Source organism: Aquila chrysaetos, chromosome 3 (genome assembly GCF_900496995.4).
Source record: "Aquila chrysaetos chrysaetos chromosome 3, bAquChr1.4, whole genome shotgun sequence".
Classification (NCBI taxonomy): domain Eukaryota; kingdom Metazoa; phylum Chordata; class Aves; order Accipitriformes; family Accipitridae; genus Aquila; species Aquila chrysaetos.
In genome coordinates this window covers 38,121,454-38,143,462 of record NC_044006.1, presented here as the reverse complement: position 1 = coordinate 38,143,462, position 22,009 = coordinate 38,121,454, and the positions used below count along the sequence as shown (strand labels likewise).

At 35.8% G+C, this 22,009-nt stretch overlaps 1 protein-coding gene across 1 annotated transcript; it reads right to left on the bottom strand.

Moving 5' to 3' along the window:
* Positions 1–5,624: 5,624 nt before the first annotated feature.
* On the bottom strand, positions 5,625–22,009 carry EFHB (EF-hand domain family member B). Its single transcript, XM_041122450.1, has 13 exons — positions 21,764–22,009; positions 21,562–21,624; positions 20,506–20,649; positions 17,917–18,097; positions 17,189–17,299; positions 15,039–15,168; positions 14,581–14,664; positions 12,728–12,795; positions 11,152–11,303; positions 10,116–10,323; positions 9,528–9,734; positions 8,806–8,987; positions 5,625–5,789 (listed from the first exon to the last, which is right to left on the bottom strand). Exons 1-13 carry the CDS (start codon positions 22,007–22,009, stop codon positions 5,625–5,627), a joined length of 1,941 nt encoding a protein of 646 aa, XP_040978384.1.

Genomic DNA, 22,009 nt, shown 5'->3' with positions numbered 1-22,009 from the left:
GTTCACTGTTATCTCAGAAAAACTTCAGAGGAAAGTAACATGCCAAAAGAACACTTTGGAATAATTTCTATACAAGCAATAGCTAGGCAAACAGTTCCTGGCCAGGACTTAGGAGGGATGTGACAAAGGTCTATAAATATCTGTATCACTGACAGTATCTAGAAATTGATTTGTTTGCTGTTTCTTCAAATAGACTAATTATCTGACATCATATTAAGCCACCAGAAAGAAGGTTTATAACAAGCAAGAAGCTAGTTTTTCTGTTCAGGGGATTGCTAAAGCTATGGAACTCCTTGCCAAAAGAAGTTGCAGAGGCTAGAGAGTATCACAAAGTTTCAAGGGCAGACTGGGTAAGTTCATGAAGAGAAATGTGCTTAAGATCAGTGAATATAAGGAAAACACATGTTTTTCAGAAAGGTCCTTCCTTCCTTTCAGCCACTTGAAGTTCAGGTGGTTGGAGCACACGGAGACTGCTAGGAAGAAACATCATAATGTTTGCCCTGATCTGCTACTCCTCTCTAATCATGCTTTTGACTACTGTCAAATGGGACACTGGACTAGACAGAACCTTTTGGCTGCCCTGTACAGATACTCTTTACATTCTTATGTTACGTTCATTGCTCACTAGCAAAAAACAGCCTTGAATTTTGTTATGCATTCAGCCTTGTTGCTCACTGGGGGGACATGCTTTTAGTAAAGTATTCATATAGGATTGCCTATGTGTCTCTTTGTAATCTGTTGGAAACTGCTGGGAAAACAAAATCACCTTGTGATTAACTGGTACCATTTGAAAACCCTTCTGCCGTTCAGTCCTTTGTTCCACTTCAGATTCAAAGAAATACTTGGCATTTTCTAGAATCTGCAGAAAATTTCAAGGCTTACAGAAAAGCTATTTCTAGAAGTATATGTTCTTAAACTACTCTGACTGCTTTTGATCTGCTTGTGTGGTAGAACCTTATCTAGGAAGTATATACCACACGCAAGATTTTTTTTTTTTAATTTTTTTTTAAGATGCAGAACGTATGAACTCTATTACTAGAGGAAGAGATACTTCATAAAAGCCACATGAAAAAAAAAATCTGTCAGTGATACTCAGCCCCTTCTTTTCAGATTAGGTCTTGGTTTTGCCATTTTCATTTACATCTAGGCACTGGAATGAGAAGTGAGCTTTGAAAACATGCAGAATACACCAAAGATTTACTGTTTAGGTATTACAAAAATTACAACTTAATCTCCTAGAGTATAATTTCAGAACACAGCTGAACATACTTGTGTCCCAAGGAATATTAATTTTCCATGGTTATGACATTTGGAAGTCAGGAATGTGGACCTGGGATGCACAAGTTCTCCGACTATTCCAATCTGCTCAGAGAGGCCACACGCTTTTGGCAGAAATCAACAAGCATCTACCTTAGCAAATCAGACCACAGTGAAGACTGTTTTAACTACCTTTCCCTTTGCAGATTAATCATGATCAAACATGCCAAAATCTTTCCTACAGGCTTGCATAATTTGTGTTGGCATTTTCAAAATTAATATAGCTTTTAAGAGCAACAAAGAAATATAGAGCCTATCCCAACTACTCAACCATGTAGCATTTAGTGGCTCTTTGGCATGCCTAAACTCATATCCATCTGCTAGAAAAGCATTCTGGCCATTCAGCAAGGTGAAACCACACAGGCAGATGGTGGTCAATGATAGACTGTCAAATGCAAATAACTAGTTTCCAAAGAAATACCTCCTAATGGCAAACATCAACTAATTAGGCTGTATAAGCCATTCCAAAACCATCCTACCTATTCCTATCTGTTGGCAAGATAAAGACTTAAATCATATTTCTGGACACTTTGCCCCAGTATCTCCTTTTCTGCTTAGACATCCATTTGAAGCATTCTTCTTAGCATTAAGGTTATTAGCATTCTATTTAGCACCCAAATAATTGCATACAGTTGTTTAAAAACCAAAACAACCAACCAAACAGAACTGGCCGTTCACTTTTAAGAATGAGTTCCAGCACCAGGAAATTTACTTGAGTCAGGTAAATCACTGAAAACCAGCAATTCTTAATTTACTGAAAAAAAAAAAAAACCCAAACTTACTCATTTTAAGACATATATTAAAGTTATGTAGTAATAATATCAAGGCAAGGTCTACATTTATTTGTACATACATTTCTATGGAAGACAGTGGGCCGGATCTTCCAGCATCTCAAACACAAGTCATTGCACAGATGAATTTTTCCATTTGACAACAGTAAAAAGAATAATCAAGTCCAACATCTGCTTTACATAGCACAAGTCACTGCCAAATAAGTCATATTAGCTGTACGCTTATCTGTGCTAATATTCACATTCTAACGATTAAGAGCCAGAAATACAGAATGAATAACAAATAATTCTGCACATTCAAATCTTCAGCCTTGTCTTTTACAGGCAAGTGTTTTCAGGTATTGAAAGTCAGTATCCCTGACATAGCTTTTGGGGAGAAGAAAATACTGGCCTCTACCTCTGTAGAAAGGAAGATCTCCTTGTTCCATCCCTGGAAACCAACACATCTGCTCTAAGATGAACTTAAGAGCTTGAGTTAAATTCATTTGACAGAACCAATTAAAAATGCATAATTATTAAATATGCTATTCTTTGGAATAATCATTATAGTGAAACAGAGATTAATGGAGAAATAGTGCACAAATATCTGAACGTGCTCTGTCTTTTATCCAGTGTCTATTTTTATGAAAATTCTATGAAGAAAATTTGGCCCAAAATGTCTAAACTCACTGATTTTTACCAAAATACTTACCTTTGTCAGGATTTGCTGTTTACTAGTTTTGTCCACAAAGTTTCAGTCAACATACTTGCAATCTCTGTGATTTTGTAATATAACTGTTAACAGAACAAATTCACTCAAGCGCTAAATTTGTACATTTGCTCTTAGAACACATGGCTTTTGAATCATAGTGAAGGTTGTTTTGCTAAGCCTTTCTGGAAAACTTTGCCTTGGATATGGTCCACAGGTTAAGTGAAAGGTAGTGTGCTGTCCTGGTTAAATCAACTCTGTAGCAAGATAAAGGCAATCACGCTACAATATAGAAGAAAGAAAACGTTATTTTCTGTCAATCGGAATATATTAAGGGAACCATAAAAATCATAGAACACAACTTGCAGCTCTAAAGCCTATAAATATGTCACTGAATTCACATGTTGCAAAGTCAAACAGAAATGAAATGCAGAAGTCTGCACCAAAACTCTGTGTGCATAAAGCATTTAACAAAAGGAAACAAAAGGGTTGGGAAACTCCACAGAAGTAACTGTCTGTGTCACAGAAATTAAATCTTTCAGGGGCCTTCTATGTATATTGTGCTGAAAAACAAGCACCTACAAGTAGAATTTACAGCTGTGTTCAGTGATTAATCCTTTAAAGCTTCAGAAGAGGCAAGTTTAGGTGAACACCACTTCCAGTTCATGTCAAACCCAACCTCAAAAGGAAACCTTTGGTCTGTGGTTAGAAACATAGTGGCAAAAAAACCAAACCATGATTTATCAGTCTTCTTTATTCTGGACTTCCTTAGCAGACTGCCCAAGAACAACGTTAATTCCATGTCACTGACAAAGGAAAACATTCTACTGAAAGCAGAGGAATGAAAGTGGGTATCTTTACAGCAGATTCAAAAAATAGGGTACACAGAATTTCCAGCTGCTGAACACAACGGATCTCACATAGATACACACACAGATCTGGTAATTTTTTTTTTTTTCCCTGAAGTGAGCTTAAATCTTTCATTTAAAATTTTCTATTGAAGGAGAAAAAGAATACTTTTTTTAAAGTAATTCAATCCTTTTGGAAGTGCACTGCAGCAACAGTAAAGGATTCTTCCCTCCCACCTTATATGAGCAGAAGAGGACCTTCAGAGAATTTCACCAGAGGTAGTGAAATCCTGACATAATAAAATCAATTGAAATTAGCAGTACATTCATCTTTCTGTCATGAGCTCACTTGGGACAGTCACAGTCTGCTTCCTGCATGCTTCCCAGTGCACACACAGAGTTCCAGAATGATGGGAAGGCAAGGCAACAACAGCCCAAAACAACTTCCATTCACAGCAGGAAAGAAGCTGCCTTCATCAAGCAGCATTTCCACCACCTGCTCCCTGGAGATACCAGAAAACAAATTCTTTCTACTTGATGTAAGACAGCTACTATTAACACTACATTAATAATGTACAAAAGGGTCTGGCTTGTGGATCTCATGTAACAAGCTAGTAAACTACAAGCTCCTAGAACACTGGCAAAAGAGGAATCTTAACAAGCACGTGAGTAAAGCGTTACAATGAAATTTTAAGCTGCCATTATACATGCATTCCTAGTATTTAAGATAAATAGAACCTTTACTTACATTGTAGAACTCAGTAGAACTTTTGGCTGGCAACATCCTCCAAATCTCACTAAGGTATTTAGAGCACCAATAGGTGACAAAGTACATCCTTCCTGAAATCCTGGATCTTAAGATTACATTGGGCAAGGATTTTTCTTTTCAATTCATTTGAAAAAGTCTAAAAGTAATTATCCTCACTGTCAATACTGAACAATTTCCATTTGTTTTATACCAAGCTCAGTACTGTAGGTGAAGCGTGAACATTCCAATTCACAATTGCAGATTTCAGTATTACTTGCTTTCCATTGTTTATTCTTATTGGACTTCATATATATTCACTGAGATTTCCATAATGATCCTCAAGTGCTTTTCATTTATGAAGATCCCTTTTCCCAAGAAATTGCATTGGTCACAAGCTAACAGTTAGCTCCCAGTTAGCTGGGAACAGAGCCCTCCAAAACTTTTCTGACTACCTAGCCTGTGTTTTTCTGTAATGTGCACATACACCTCTAAATATCCATTCTTTTTCTTGTTTGTGAAAGCTGAATACTACTACCTAATAGACATAAGCTTGCATAAAGAATATGAGGCCTCTGCCACACAACTGGGCATTTATTCTTGCACTTCTTAATCCACTGGTTCTTATGGAGTCTATTGCATGACAACACTTTAGATCCCACACCCATGACTATGCAGTTTCCTTAGTATCTTACTGTAAAGCACTTTCTCACATGAATTTTTAAACATGTCAAATAACTTACCACAACCAGATCTCTGTTAGCTACCATTTTGTTGACAAGAAAATATGGAACATTAGAAGCAAGACAAGATGCCACTCTATGATAATAATCTTTAAGAAGTCTTGAATATATGAAATATTTACCTTAAGTACTTTCAAAAGTGTCCTTCCATTTATAAGAGAAAAAAATAAATTAAAAAAGCAAAATGTGTCCATGCTCAAAGTATTATTTAGACTTAGAAACACTGTAAAAAAGATAATAAAAAATATAAGATAAATATTTGCACTCCACTTACAAACATGCTGTATCCTCTTTTATTCCTATGGATATCAGTTCCTATTAACTGTAACAGAAGCAGTAAGATTCATATATATATGTGATGAGCCCACTATTCAGAAAGACAATAAACAGTGAATTCCAGTTCTGTAAACACATGTTATTGAAAATGTTTATTGTATTCAGCATCAGAACTGTGACTGATGTCAATTTAAATGCAATGCCCAAAGACTAGAATTAGCAACTGGGTTTTGTGGGTGATCCATGTATCTCATCCAGTACATTCCTGATGCTTTCTACACAAACCTCTTCTTTCTGATGTTTCATACAGGCTTGCTTCCATATCTCTTCAAACCTTTCATCTGAAATGTTCGCACCAACGTTGTGGAGGATTTGTGCAATCTACAGAATAAAGTAATTCATGTAATTCTGGTCAGCATTTTCGTTAAACTATATAGTCTGGCTTTTACATATACTAGCAATCTCTGTTTCCCAAAGAATATTTTCCTGCTCTTAAACAAAAACTACAGACCACATCCTGCATCCTTAACAAAATAAGTTCCTATTTAAGTAAATCTGAATCTTATTGGGATGAAAGCTGTGGTGTACAAAATTGTCTTTAGTTAATAAAGTAATGTTGATGCAACTTCAACATTGGAAAAATCAAACAGAGAAGATTCAGGGAAAAGTAAACGTTTTTTTAAAAGCCCTAAGTCAAGTCCTGTTTATCCATTGTATTTGTACTGTTTGTAGTTATCAACATAAATCAGATTATATTATTGTCTGCATTTCACAGCAAGAATACTACACACAAGATCTTCAATTGGTATAGATAAGTGAGTGAAGTGACTAAAATGAAATGGTTCACATCAACTTTGGGTCTTGCTATAGTTTTACACCAAAGTAATTAAGCATAATTTTTTTTTTTTCTGTATTTTATCACTTGGATGCTTCCTGCTGCATGCTCATTACACTGACCTGTATTAGAGGAAGGTGGCTTCAGAAGAATATTAACATGACTTGTGCTTTTGTTAGTATTAGCAAAAGTTTGGCTTCTTCAATTGTATCGTGTGTGTGTGCATTATATTTATGCTCTGGAGATTTTATGCATGCTCTGATAAAGTAAGACCTTTAACACAGTCAAATCAACCTTCCTTGTTATCTTTCTCTAAAACTGTCTGTTGTATAAATATAGGCCTGATCCACAGTACAGCAAATCTGCAGCTTCATCTTAGCCAATAAATCTATAACAGTTCATGCCAGCTAAAATTACAGGAGGAAAACATGGACTAAATTTTGTTTCTTTAAGCACAGGTGTTGTTTCAGTTAAATCAATAATATTACTCATGAGGAAAACAAACCAGATTTGATCTAATGTCTTCAACAAGCTAGTGAAATTTAAAAGTTAAACTAAAAGCAATATTCCATTACAGGATACCACTGCAGGGACAATAAAGGACTACATGCTCTTATAATTTAACTTCACCATATTAAAATACAACTCTGTCCTGGCTCATCAACAGCCATAAAATAATCACTGACTAAAGCACAGACTATCAAGTGTGCAGACGGTGTTAAACTGACCCTTATCTTTTATCAACATGATCATGTTGAATATAAATTACACACTATTACTCAGTTACCTACCTTCTATTCTCTTCAATAGACTAGGAGGAATTCCAGTGGAGAAAACACCAGATCCTAGAACTATTTTTTTCTTTTGCAACATGAAGAGTCACCTCGTGAAACTGCTTTATAGTCAGAATTTGCATTCATTTCTACAGGCCTATACTAAAACTGGTAGTATTAAATGACTCTTGGCTTTCATATAATAATTTCATTAGCTATTACATGTTTGAAAATATTAATGCTCCATATCAAAATAAATCAAAGACCCTCACTAAAATACTGAAACAGTCTGTTTCATGAGTATAGGGTGATTTAACACACTCAGAGGTGGCTCCATACTGAACTCTGTATAGCCTGTATAGTCTACAATGGAGTATGACATCTCAGGCCACATTATAACTTCAGAGAAGAGCTCTATCTAGTGCTTGACAGGTATAATGGGCTTCTCAGTGAAGCATGAATTCTACTTACTGTTAGCTATATTCTGTATGCACAAATTTCCTGCTTCAGAGCTAGATTATAAAATGGGAAATGCTCATGTACACAACATTCTGACAAGCTGTTTCATGGATATGTATAGAACATGACACCACACCTTTTACATCCCCAGCCACTAACTAGCAACATTCTTTTCTGTAAAATATATACTCAAGTTCCAGATCCACTTTCAAAGTGACTGAATATAATGACTAGTAGAGACGGAGAGGTTGTCAAGGCTTCTTTTTTCATTTTAGATTGAAATTTCACATTTTGTTACGAACGTCTTATAAATTGTATTTCAGGTAATGAAGTTATCTCTTGATATTTTTTTACTAGAAAATGCATACAAATGTTGAAGCAAAAGAGTAAACAATACTGAAGAAGAAGCAAAGTTGGTTTAGTATTTATGTGGGAGGAAGTCTGGGCTGTGAGATAACGGTGGTAGGAGTCCCCAGAGATATCAGATAGAAAAATCACAGTGTCCCCAAGTAAGTCCCTACAGTATCACTTCCTATCGTTCTCTTCAGAAATATGAGATGGCACAGCATTCATGTGTGACTCCCTATATCCTCTTTCACTATACAAGTCCTTTGTAGATCTAAGCCTAGGACAGTGACTCAGCAGAGCACTTAAAAAGTATATTCAAGCAGTTTACTGAATCTGCCATTAGCAAACCCTGCAAGTTTGTTTGAGGAGAGACACCTTGGGTAAAATTTTCCACTGAACATCCAACCCTGTGTGATAGAAACTAGTTTTACACACCTGTAAAAATCTTCTTGTGGGGCTTTTTAAGACACCTACTCATAGAATCATAGAATAACTTAGGTTAGAAGAGATCTCTGGAGATCATCCATCCAACCACATAACCAAAGCAGGGCTAACTTTACCACTAAATCATGTTGCCTGGGACATTGGTCAGAAATTTGAGTATGTGCAAGGATGGAAATTTCACAACTGCTTTGCTCTTCTCACATTGCAAAAATGATGAGTCTTAGACTCTTAAACCCTAGACTAATTACCAACCCTCGTTTGACACAGCATTTGAGCATGTGAGTAGCAACAGCCTGATATACTTCCTTATATTACTTATTGAAGTTGGATCTCAATAAAATTAGCATCTGCCACCTTTATGAATAATTTTGAATGTGAAGAGTACATATTTTTCAGATAGTTGAATAGATATAAAGAAAGATGGTAATGTTGCAACAACAAATTTTACAACCTGTTTATTTGATAATATGACTTTCCACTCCCACATGACTAGAGGTCCGTTTATCTTGGAAGAATATTCTGAAGAAATGCACTATACCTCTGCCTTTGGTCTTGTTTTAGAAAAGTCTCTTTCATACACTCCCTTTTGACTGTAGACAGAAGGGAATAATAATGCATAAGCATTGGCCTCATCACCATAATTAGTTCTGTCACTGATGCGGCGAATTTGAGGAGCAGGAATATCTGAACGAATAGTTGGAACACCGCACACTGGATAACCTGTGGAAATCAATCAGCAGGCAGCATGGAAAAGCCTGTATGTAAAGATAGTGCCAGGGAGGATAACACATTGTGTATGAAATAAGAACAAATTTGATACTTCATCTCACATAGGTTCAATAACAAGTTACATGAAGTTCTTCCTCATCTCTTTTTTCATATTTTTAGAATTCCTAGCTTCAGCTACATCGTGAAACATGACAACAGGAAATCTTCCAGTAATATTCTAGTATGTATCCAGTACTTCCAGCTGAAAACATCTCTAGGTGATTTCAAGAAAACACTGTTCTCCTAAAATTACTAGCATAATTTCTCAAAGACATCTAGATTAACTTCCACATTTTGAAAGGATTAACTATGCCAAACATCCAAGCCATGCCAACTTCCAAGCCACAGTCCTAAACGAACTTAGTTTAGATAAATTAATTCACTATTGTACATTAGTAGAACCTGTAGCAATACTTTTTAAACTTGTTCCTGATTTTGTCTTAACTTGTCTCACTTTCTCAGAAGTCAGAAAGTACAGTCCACTGTACTTACAGGTTGTTGGGAGACCACCTACTACAGCGTTATACTGAGAAGAAGTTGTTTGATAATTTGCAAATACATGCTCTGCTGATCTTGTAAGTGTCTTTGGTGCCTTTTCTGAGCTTCCCAGTTCTTTTAACACAAGATCTTCCTGCTTCAGCAGTGGCTCATCATTTATCTTTGTGTCTTCCGGCAGAACAGGAGCATCTAGTTTCTTCCCTATAAACAAAAGTTATGGTACAGTCAGGGTTTATTATCTGCACATTATAGACTAAAAGGTAAAAACCATTGCTTGAATCCTAAAATCCTAACTGAAAAACTATAAAGTAGGTAACATAATTAATCTGCATTTCTGATAAAGATTCTAAGAGATTTTTTACTTCCTCCTGATTTATGGGACATTCTCAACATGCGACACAGAACTCCAGGGTTCTGAAATACATTTGTATCTGAGGCTCTGCTGGTGGTAGGCAAGGACTAAATGCACTCCCCAAATCCCACCCTTCTAAAGGAGCACCCAGTCTACAACAGGAACCTCCTTTCAATAGCTGTTATAAGAACAAGATCATCTCCACAATTTCCCAGTATTAAGTCATCTACCTTTTGTAATTATTTTTTCTTCAAACTCTTTAACAGCCATTTTGTTTTTCCAGTTCAGAAAGTTTGCAAACTCCAGATAATTAATCAGACCATCTTTATCCAAATCACAATAGTCAAATAAGGAATCCAGGAGTTCATTATCTAGATTCACATTAAGCTGAAAACAGGACTTTTGTAGGTCACCCTTGTCTATCATTCCATCACCATTCTATTATAAATAAAATAAAAGAGTTGTTATAACAGTCATTATAAAAAGGCTCCACCAAAAGGAACACATACACATACACATACATGGTGTTATATATATATATATATATATATGTATCTCCCTATACCTCACCAGGCACACCATTTCAGAAGAGTAACATTGCTGAGTATAAAAAGAAACCCCGAGTAATTTAAAAATTAAAAATCTGCATATTAAAGTGTCAATAAATATTTTTCAACTTAAATAGTACAGTGATTTGAGAGTGAAAGAGTGCAACAGGGTATTGTGACAAGATAACAATCTAATCATAAATGTTGAGGCAAAGCCAAGACTTCTTTTGAAAGTAAGGCATCAATCATTCTGTACACTTTACAATTAATGTTATATATGAAATATCAATTATAATTTTTTTTCTTCCAGAGAGAAAAAAAGGAAAGATCTGAAATTCTGATGCTTGGTGACTCAGTCAAAAAGTACAGCTTGGAAGAAAATATGAACATAATCCCTTCAACCATTTTTCTTTTAAGAAGAAATACCAAATTTTGAAGGGCAAAAAATGGTAAGATTATTCCTGCTCACATATCCCTTGCTCGCTGTTAACTTGGATATTCCAAATACTGTTGTGAAAGGCTCCAAATAGCGTTGTGTTTAATGCCATAGCATATCACAGTAGATCAAACATCCAATAACTATGAAGTTACCTTCTCTTTACAATCTTCACCTATATTTGCTTTGCTATGTTTATGTTTCTTCATGTCTGTATCTCTGTAGCACAGGAGTGCTAATGTCACACATTCCTTTACATTTATACTTTTTCAAAGCACTAACCTTATCATAATGCCTGAACGCTTCTACTAACATGTCAAAATTCTCATAGTTAGCTTTCTTCAAACTTTGCCGAACTGCAGTCAAGACAGCTCTCTCTCTGCCTTTGCCACGGAGGAATTCACATGGAACCCGACAGTGAAGAAGATCACCAACTCATATAAAAATAAACACTTCCTCAATTAGTTGCACATATACAGAAAACAGACTTTTTTTTAAATGGCTTACAGTCTTAAGGAAAAGGAGAATTTCAGTTTCAAGATGCTGATTTTCAGCACTGCTGAATATCTGATACGGCCAATGCATTAAAAGATCAAAGGGTCCCTATGATGATTTCTCTACCCGCATGCAGTTAATATCAATAATTTTGAAACATCTTAATATGGCTTCACAAATCCACCCACTGCTTCCAAAAGCTTCTGACAGCAGTAAGAGTTACTGGATGACCAGATAGTTGAGAAAAAAAGAACATATATTATTAATCTATCACTTCCAGTCTGTCATATTTCAGGATACTTACAAGACCCAATGGGAAAGTCAATGTAATACTTCAGATAATTATATACCATTGATTTCTAGGATGACAATGTACTATTTTTGTGTTACTCTTCCCATTTTCTAGGTATCCTAACTTTATTAATATTTTTGAACACTCTGGCACACTGAGCTACAGTCTTCCAAGTCCCCAAGACTCCAAGGTCACTATTTCTAGAGTGCAATAAGTTCATTCAGACTCCAATAACAAATAGAAGTAGCTCACCTAATCCCCTTCTAACAGCAATGTACAAGCATTACTTTCTTCTTGTTAATAATTAATTTTTTTGTTCAATTCCTTCTGCTGTTCCTTATAGGACAAGCATACCTCCACATTTGAAATATTTAACTTCATTACACTACATAGTAAAGCACGTATAAAAGCTTATGCAGAATTTGAACAAGCCTTCTCTGGTCTTGACTAATTAAATAACTTTGAGCCACTTACATTTTTTGCTGCATAACTATTCACTGTATTCCCTAGTTATTAAACATAATGTTAAAACACCATCAATCCCAAAATTGACTGTTTGAGTTGACTAGCTTTCAAAATTTTGTCATAAAGAAAATTATTAATTTTTTATTTTCATTGTTTTCTGTCTTCCTGCTACCTTCAAAAACTTATCATTCTTATTTATTGCTTGTTACTTTTACTCTTTTTGTAGAAGTGCTGGAAAAATCATTGAGAGGAAAGACACATAATTGATTTAAATAGCCATTTTAACTTTGTCACTTAGATGCCAATATGAGTTTTCTGTCATGTCCCATCTTGTTTACGTTTAGATACAGAGGCTTTAAAAATCAACAAAAACCAAAACAACATGATCAACAAAAAACTAAAGTTTCTTTATTTCTGGCATTCATTTTTTTCCCACTAGCAACTTCAATTCTTCTCAAATATCCCCTCCAAAAATTTACTGTCACCATTAAATTTTTGTACCTTGCCTCTAAGATTTTAGGAGAATTATATGCTATACAACCAACAGTAATTACTTCAGCATAGTTTTATCAACAAGGTAAGATTTTATTCTGCCCCTGAACTTACCATATTCATCTGGACGGAGTAACATTCCAAATGTATGGCCTGGGGGAACATTCATTGTTTCTGCTATACTGTCAATAAGCATATTTCTTTGTTAATTGTCAAATAGTTTATTAATAGCCAAAATAAACCCCATGCTATTATTAAAAAAGTGCTCATCTGTTATATAATGAGGGATGATACACATAGTTCACCTGAAATTTGTTTATCAGTACTTTGCTTCAAGTTGCCATTCCAGAAAAGCATCCCTTTATATACCTGTTTAGAACATTTGCTGTTTGTAATATAACACAACCAAATGTAAACATTAACTTTTTGAACATTTATACTCATTAAAAGGAAAAACATTCTATGCTAAAGTATTTTTTTTTCTAAGACAATGACAGAAATGAGTGAGAAAAGTCCTTATAACATACTAGTCAAATAGTAGGAATGTTTAGGACAAACCAGATCTCCAACTGAAATGACATCTCCAAATAAACTACTTTTGACTAAAGTGGAAAAATTGAATCACACCTCTGCTTTTTCACATGCAATTTTGTGTCTACCAAAACCAGCAACCAATCTGGAAAACTGGGCCCAGTTTTATTTCCCAGAAAATTAAGATGCTGTTGGTAACATTAAAGAACTGGCTTTTTATTTCTTAATTTGAAAAAGATGTAATGTTCATTTTATCTCTATGTTACATTATTAAACTGTTACATGAATCAGAAATCTCCATCAAAATTGAAAACAGAATGAGTGCTTTGTTCTAAAATACAAAGCAAACAAACAAAAAAAAACCCACACAGAGATGGAAGCACTATAATCTAAAAACTACTATGAGTATTTTTCTTTTATCATTTTCATATTACACATAGGATGTGGATGGTATAAAATTCACTAAATAAAATTAGGTTAGCTTGCACCTGTCCTGTAATATTAGTGCTGGGTTTGAGCTTGCACTGCAACCAATATTCCCTGACCATACTGCCTCATGCTGCTCACGCTCCAGGTCTACTTCACAGTAAGCTAGGGCACAGTGAAGGGGAGAGGAGAAACTGGCTTACATTTGTGTTCACTCTTACAGGTACCATGGGCATAATTCTCCACAGTCACTTAAGCCTGTGATCCTGAGCTTAAAATTAAATTTTGCTACCAAAGTCAATAATGTTTGTGAGTCTTCAGACACAATTTTGAAGAAATCTAGAGCATCTGCAAAGACAGTCTTTGTATACATTCAGGAACCCTAGATTTTAGCACAGCTGTATCCTGATAACACTGTACCTTAGGACTACTGTAGCCTTTCATAAGCACTGTTTTGTAAAATTAAAAAGCTATTCCAGATCACCTGAGGTTTATGAAGCAATGAAATGATTTGACTGAGATTGATACATGCTGCTAGATAATAACACAATTTAGTTCCATGTCCTTTTCCAAAGAAGTAATAAAGTGAGAATACAGGTGATGAAACAAAGATGGCCAAAAATAGTGTCAGAGTAAGAAAAATGGACACATCCCCAAATAATAGGTGAGACATTTCAGTTCTTCCAAACCTTCCTAACCGCAAAAGACGGGGTGGGGGGCAGAATGTTACAGTGTGCTTGTAATTTCCTTGATGCAAATTGATCAATTCAGATATAGATCATTTAAAGAGTAAGACTTAACTTTACCACATAGACACAATACAGCCCTCATTAGTAACTTGCGTACTTATCAGCCTAATTAGGGCAAGTAGAAAGTCCCTTTTTGTAACTGAGTGCTGCAGTGGAAGCATTGAGCGCACAGTTATAATATTTACCTAAGACAGAAAAGATATTGGAGACTTGGCAAATGTGAGTGCATCTTGTTCTTGGAAGGTATCTTTGCTTACTTACGGATCAAGAACTTTTCCAAGCTGAGGTTGAAATTTTTCCTTGAAATCCTCACTTCGTTTTGATACAATTTTTGCTGCCCTCTTCCTACAAATTATGAAAATAACTCACACATATTTGTTTAACAATATTCAACAATTTTTCAATAATATTAAAAAATATTATATGTTAGAAGGCAAGAGCAACTCCTCTGCAAGACAAACACAAATTTAGTAATTGAAAATCTTGCTATTTAAAATCAAAGGTGTCTTTACGCAATGCTTAAAGACATGCCAAGTGCTGTTATACTATGGTAGAACTGTTTTGGGTAAACTATTCTGAAAATTACTCCCTGCATTTTCTATTCACTTCAATATAGCTAAGGATGGGATTGCGAGATGTAAAATTATCTTCAAATATGAAGACTTACTCTTCTTGAGAACTCACAACATTAATTAACTTGTTAACTCATTGTAACTTACAATTGCAGATCATAGAGCCAATTTAAGGATTTGGATACACTTCGCCCATCTTTAAAGTGAGGGGTTTCTATTCCATAAACAAAAGACTTGCTGAAGTTTGGTGAGTCATATTTCCTATTTATTGCTTCCCCTGTGGAAAAAGTAAGGATTTCAACCTGTATAAAACACCTCAGGAAGAAAAATGTACTCAGTATCTTCATTCTTAAGACAAAACAATGAAGAAACAAAAGCAAATAACTTATTAACAATTCTGTTCAATTAAAGATAACTGATTTGCATTCCCCATGTTTATTAAGTAGTTAGGAATAATCTCATTGTCAAAAGTGAAGATAAAAGGCAAAATGAAAAACAAAAACTGCTTCAGTAGTAAAATAGTTGGATGTCCTTTTATGTCTGACTAAAGACTAGCCCAACAGAATTAATGAAAAAATACCAGATAGCCTAAGTAGTGAGGGTCATGCAAACAAATCACTTTATAATGTCTGTACCTGAGCAGAGTTGTGTACCGTTTAACTTACTATTTGTTAAAAAAAAATGCTAAAAGGAAAAAAAATATTTTTGAGGTGCTGTACTTTCAGATATATTCGTGCTATGTTGACTTCAGTGGAAATTTTGCCACCGACTTCACTGTAAACAAGATATTACCCTACTTTTTCAAGAATCTATTAATCCAGTCTTGCCTATAAAATGAGGTTTCACATACAAGAATATCTCATAAGTACTCTATGTAAGTGAGCTGCAAGCATGTTTCTTGTCACAGAAAAAAAAGTCATTCCTTTTCTTCAAGGTCTTTTCAATCATCTTTTGAAAATAATGGCAATTAGAACTTTCAAAAAATATTATTCACTGCATGCTTTCCAATAAGGGCTTCCTCTGGCTGTATGGCAGCATGGAATTTTTATGTTATTGTTCAAAACTGGGGCACATAGTTGACTTTTTTTTTTTTTTTTTTTTTTTTGCTATCTGTCTGTTTTTGGCTTGGCCTCTCCATGATCCTGTGGGCAGAAGTTACAAAGGAGACAGAAACAGATAATGAATAATTCCATTAAAACACCTAAGAAAGGTGAGGAAATAAAATTCCAAGTTTGGCCAATTTGTACTAATAGTACTTGTAATAGAATTTCTCAGTGAGAGAACACAGTGCTGTAATTTCACTTCTACATAACTATCTCCATATAAAATTTACATTATTACAACTGAAATATCTGTATTGCAGTTTCTTATATGTTTGGCCTGCACCTACAAAACTGTCGGTTCTAGCGCATTAGGCAATTTTATTATAATACTAATCTTATAGAGCAGCAATATAAGTCTCTCAGCCTAAGTCAAAATCATGGAACTGGGAAAAATAGAAGTGGCTGCAAAAATAATACATGTATTGCATTTCAGAGTGCTATTTGCATATCAGTCACTCTTTTCCTGTGCAGACCTATGAGATAAAGGGTAACCATCCCCGAGCAGACCACTTCACACAAGTACAGCCCCCAGAGGCTAAAGCAGTGGAGGCACAGCCCACTGGAAGGGCAGAGACAGAAGCTGTGGGACAGACTCACAGGCAGGATGCTGTAGGCTGAGGAACCTGCATTCCAGAGAGCCACTCAGCAGCCTGAAATTCCTTATAACCAGAGCTTGATGCTGAGCTCCCCCATCAGAAAGTCAGCTGCCCTGAAATTCTGTTTGGATTCTGATAAAAAAGAGGAACCAGAGGTAAAACTACTGGAATGGGCTGGGTTCACAGTCTGTGGCTTTAAGCCTGAGATTGTTCTCAGTAGCATAGACAATGTCAAACTCAATAAGCAACCAGGGCATCTATGAGTTTCTAGTTTCCTGGAAATACTTTGCTTTTCAAATAGCACCCAAAAGAAATCAGGCTTCCAACTCCTTCATTAAGTTCTTACACTGTCTAATACACTCACCATGAAATGACCTACCGTTCTAGAAACAGGTCATGGTCTCTCAGTTGCATGTAAGTATTTTTTTCACATCATTACTTTTAAAAAGAATTTGTATTATATTGATATAGTATTAAAAAGTAATAGTTTATATCTCAAAAAATAGTATACAATATGTGTTGAAGACACGAAGAGGAACAATTACCTTTATTTATATTAGAACTTTTTATGCAGATTAGTATCAGCCTTTGAACTTACCCACATAATAATCACTGTGTGACACAATGTACAGATCATGTCCTTCTCTGGCTTCTTTATCCACTTCCTCAAAAGTTTTTGGTGGATTTATAAGCTCTCCAGCTGATCCATCTGGAAAGTAAGGAATAAATATATGGTTGGGGGAGGTAATGGCAATGGGTGTTTTGGTTGGTTGGTTCTTAATTTTAAACAATATATTCTTAGAAAAGATGCTAATACTGTGGAAGAATGATACTTCTTACCACATTTCTAGTCAATCTATAGGAATCTTACAGCAAAATGACACGGGACTAGGGAAAAAAAAAATTCACAGAAACTGAGATGAACGTAACTGTTGCAAAAGAGTTATATGGTCAACACATACATGTTTTGCTCCAATCTATGGAGGAAAGATTCACAGGTCAAGGTAGTATCTTTTATTAGACCTATTAGAATAGTTGGGAAAAAGAAGGTAAGTTGTCAGCTACCTAAACAGTCCTCTGGGGAAATCTGCAAAGACAGATCTGGAACAGAGCCAAAAGCCCTACTAGTTACCAAATGTCCTCAGTTGCTTGTTTCTTCATCATAACTGAAAAATACTAGTACATTTTTATGCCTTTCAATAACTGCTATAATAATAACTTTTCTATTAAGCTGGAATTCTTGGAAGCATAGAGTATGTGCTAGACACTAAATTGCAGATTATCTTGTATTTAGAAGAAATATGATTTAACGCTAAATTTTCCTACCTTGGATGACTTTTGTTCCAAATGTAGTATTAATTATATCCAAGCCCTTAGGTAACATAGAAGATTGATCATGTGATCTGCCCAAGGATGCTTGACGATTACTAAAGTAGATCGATTCTTTTTTGTCTTGTATTTTTTGTTGAAAACTAGTTTTAGGAAGTGGATTTATCAATGAAGCTGCCTAAAGACATCACAAACAACACAAGAGGCAGGAAAACCACCAAAATTTATTAATTCACACATCACTATGGCTACCCCCTCACACACACACACACGAACAAAAGTTTGATCATAAGTGTTCTAATGAGATCTTATATGATTACACTGACATAATTTTATCTACCAAGTTGCAAAACAAAACTGTATTTTGAGAGACCACTAATAATCAATGCCATGCTAAACCTCCAGCTAAATAAAATACGTATTGTGAAATAAAATACATATTGTGAGACAGAACTTTGTATTTTTATGCGAGTTTTTCCACTTGTTAATTTACAAAATTTCAGACTGCAGCCTTTCTGTTCTTACCATATATTAGAAACCGTAGTCAAATTATAATATGACCAAAAAACTTAAGTGTGAAAATTATTACAGTTATAACATCTTTGGAAGGAAGTCTCCTGGTGCTTATGATTAAAAACATCTACTGATTAGCAGTTAAACTATCTGTTCTCTAAACAGCTACTCCCAATTCTGCTGATGCAGAATTTAAAGATAATGTTTCAAGATATACACTAATATTGCATCCTAAACCAACATACCAACAGAAATTACTTCAGCAGGGTTTTCAAAGCTTAGCACTAGGTTGGACAAAATTTTTTCTCAGTGTACACACTGTGCTTGGGTCAATAGAAGTTACTTGTAAAATTAGGTCAACTTCAAGGGAAAAAAAAAATCTCAAAAAGAAAGTTTCAAAAATGTCAAAACAGGGTATTTTGATCTTCACAAATAATTTGATTTTTCAGGCTACCCATCAAAGTAATGGGGACTCTAGAGAGGGTTTATTATTAGACTCTTGTGAAATGTTATATAAAGAAATACTGAAAAAAGTAGTAGCAAATACAATTGATCCAAACCCATGCTTAGCAAACTCACTAAGATTCCAGCTCTTCCTCAAGTTAATATTTAATTAATAATGCGTGAAACAGTCTTCAACAGACAGTACAGGCTAAACAAATCAATCCATTCAATGTAAAACTTTGGAGGAGGGACACCAAAAACCTGATTTCTTTTTCATGTTGGATAAGCCTATGCCCTGGTTTCAGCTGGGATAGAGTTAATTTTCTTCCTAGTAGGTGGTATGGTGCTATGTTTTGAGTTCAGTATGCAAAGAATGTTGATAACGCTGATGTTTTCAGTTGTTGCTAAGTAATGTTTAGACTAAAGTCAAGGATTTTTTCAGCTTCTCATGCCCAGCCAGAGAGAAAGCTGGAGGGGCACAAGAAGTTGGGAGGGGACACAGACAGGGCAGCTGACCCAAACTGGCCAAAGGGGTATTCCATACCATGTGACGTCATGCCCAGTATATAAACTGGGGGAAGCGGGGGGAATCACCGCTTGGGGACTGGCTGGGTGTCGATCGGCGGGTGGTGAGCAATTGCACTGCGCATCATTTGTCCATTCCAATCCTTTTATTATTGCTGTTGTCATTTTATTAGTGTTGTCATTATCATTATTAGTTTCTTCTTTTCTGTTCTATTAAACCATTCTTATCTCAACCCACGAGTTTTACTTCTTTTCCCGATTTTCTCCCCCATCCCACTGGGGGCGGGGGTGAGTGAGCAGCTGTGTGGTGCTTAGTAGCTGGCTGGGGTTAAACCACGACAGCCTAACAGATGTCCTACTCAACATCCTCTAATATCAGGACTTATATGTTCCAACCTGAAGACTTATTTTTGAGACCTTAACTCCTCTTTGCCTCAACTTCTTAATTTGTAAAACTGAAAATGACTAATTTACAAGCCCAGCTGATGAAATGCATCATAAAAGCATATTTTACTAACACAACTGTTATTTTTAGAGAATGTAACAATAATTATGTGATAAAATCACCAATGATCAGTTGTTTGATTACAGATTACAAAAATAATTTCTGAAGAATACACACAAAATAGTCTGACCAAACCATCACTTTTTAGCTAACAAAACCTGTTTCAACCCAGAGATAAGAAAGAATACATAATAATTACACTGAACTAAGCACGTTCTCAGATAGCAGTTCTCTTGCTAAGAGCTCAGCAGGTTTTACCTCTGTAATCAGTAAAGAAAGCAGCAAAATTTGTGGGTAGGAGACTGTTCATTAACTTAAATGTTGAAATGAAATGAGTAATTCAGCAGTCATTGCAAAAGTTAAGTCACTGATAAGATAAAAGTCACTGGATTTCAAATGTTTTCCTATTTCAACCATGATACTTAAATCCTATGAATTGACCTCAGAATTCAGATAATCCACAACAGCGGTGAAATGCTGCAGTGTAAATAACCCAGCTATGTACCTTTATCCCTGACTATGAAGAAATCAGTTGCTCTTATTAAGGACATTCTTAAGCAGTCCATTCTTAAACAAAAGTAAACAAGTCACATTCTTACACTGAGTGAAGAACGTGACTCTATGCCATGTGTCAAGTGAGCTGCAATATCAGGATCATCTGCTCTGCCGTAGAATATTCTTTCAACACCAGGAGCTGGATTTGTTGTATTTCGAAACTTTCGCACACTAGTTGGAGTAATGGGCTATATATAAAGCAAAGCAAAAACAATTTTACACCAGATATTTGCAAAATATTAATGGAAAGAAAATGTACTGCAGCCATTTCAGTGTGATTCCACAGAGATAAGAACAAAATATAAGGATGTTTTAGGGCTGTAACACATGTGTATGCTCCCGCAGATACTGATATTCTGAACATAAGGTCAACACAGCGCAGCCTAATTTTGCTAAACCAGCAACAGACGTAACGAGAGTGTTGCTAAGTTTCAACTGTTTGGTTCCATCTTTAAGATGGATAACAGCTTCTTCACATACAGTTCATGAAACGTAGATGTTACATTTATCAACTTCAGAAACTTTTAACCTGATTCACAACAATTCCACCATCAATGAAGCAATTTCAGAAATTATTTTAACCACAGTTTTGGTTATTTTTAATTACCCATTTAAAGGGAGAGTTGCTATTTAAGGGATCCGTTTGTGTCTCAGTATCCTCTGACTCTTCAGGGGCATGGGGAAGGGCCAGTGCGAAGCACAATTCTGAGGGGCATCCTTGATAAAGAAGAAGGATCTCCATCAGAAGTAATAGTAATTCCTAATAATGATCACTATAATTGTATTACCAGAGAAAAAATGTCTAAAACAATTCTACTTAGTCCCATCTAAGCAAACATGGTGAATTTTGTAAAACCTGCATGGTGAAAAAGAACTGCCAGAAGCGTTTTACAATCCTACCAGCAATTCTCTCTGATCCCAAGTAACAAAAACTAACATCAGAAAAAAAATAGTAGTTTCTAAAGAGAAGGGATGTAGAATAAGTGACCAAGATTTCACTGATTTTCTTTTTTTTTTTTTTAAGGCCTGTCTCAAAGCACAATTGCTAATGGGAAATCATTACAAAACTTTCACAAGGAGCATCTGAAAAACCAACTCACCCTGGGTAAAACCTCAGTGAGGCAACTCGCAGCCGTATCGCCAGTGGGATGCAACTTTCCAGCCTACACAATACAATCAAAAAGTAAGGCATAACCAAACCCATTGTACTCATAAGCACAATAAGCCAAACTGGGATCTGCCACCTTGCACGAGATGTTGTCTTATTGTCCTCGTTCTGATAAAAGGGGGGAAAAAAGGAACCGCACACATTTTTGGGGGAGAGAGGGGGGACCGAAGCGAAATGCGCCTGCCTGCCCCACACATCGCCCCTCCTCCAGCCTCTTCCCCCAGCCCACGGCGAGACCCCGGCCCCAGAAACGCGCAGAAAGCGGGCGGGCGGCTCCGCGGCCACGGTGGGACCCCTTCGGCGAAGGCACTCACGGCCGACAGCTCAGGAAACTTGTCAGTGAACTTCCCCTCATAGACGGGCCGCAGCATCCCCGCCAT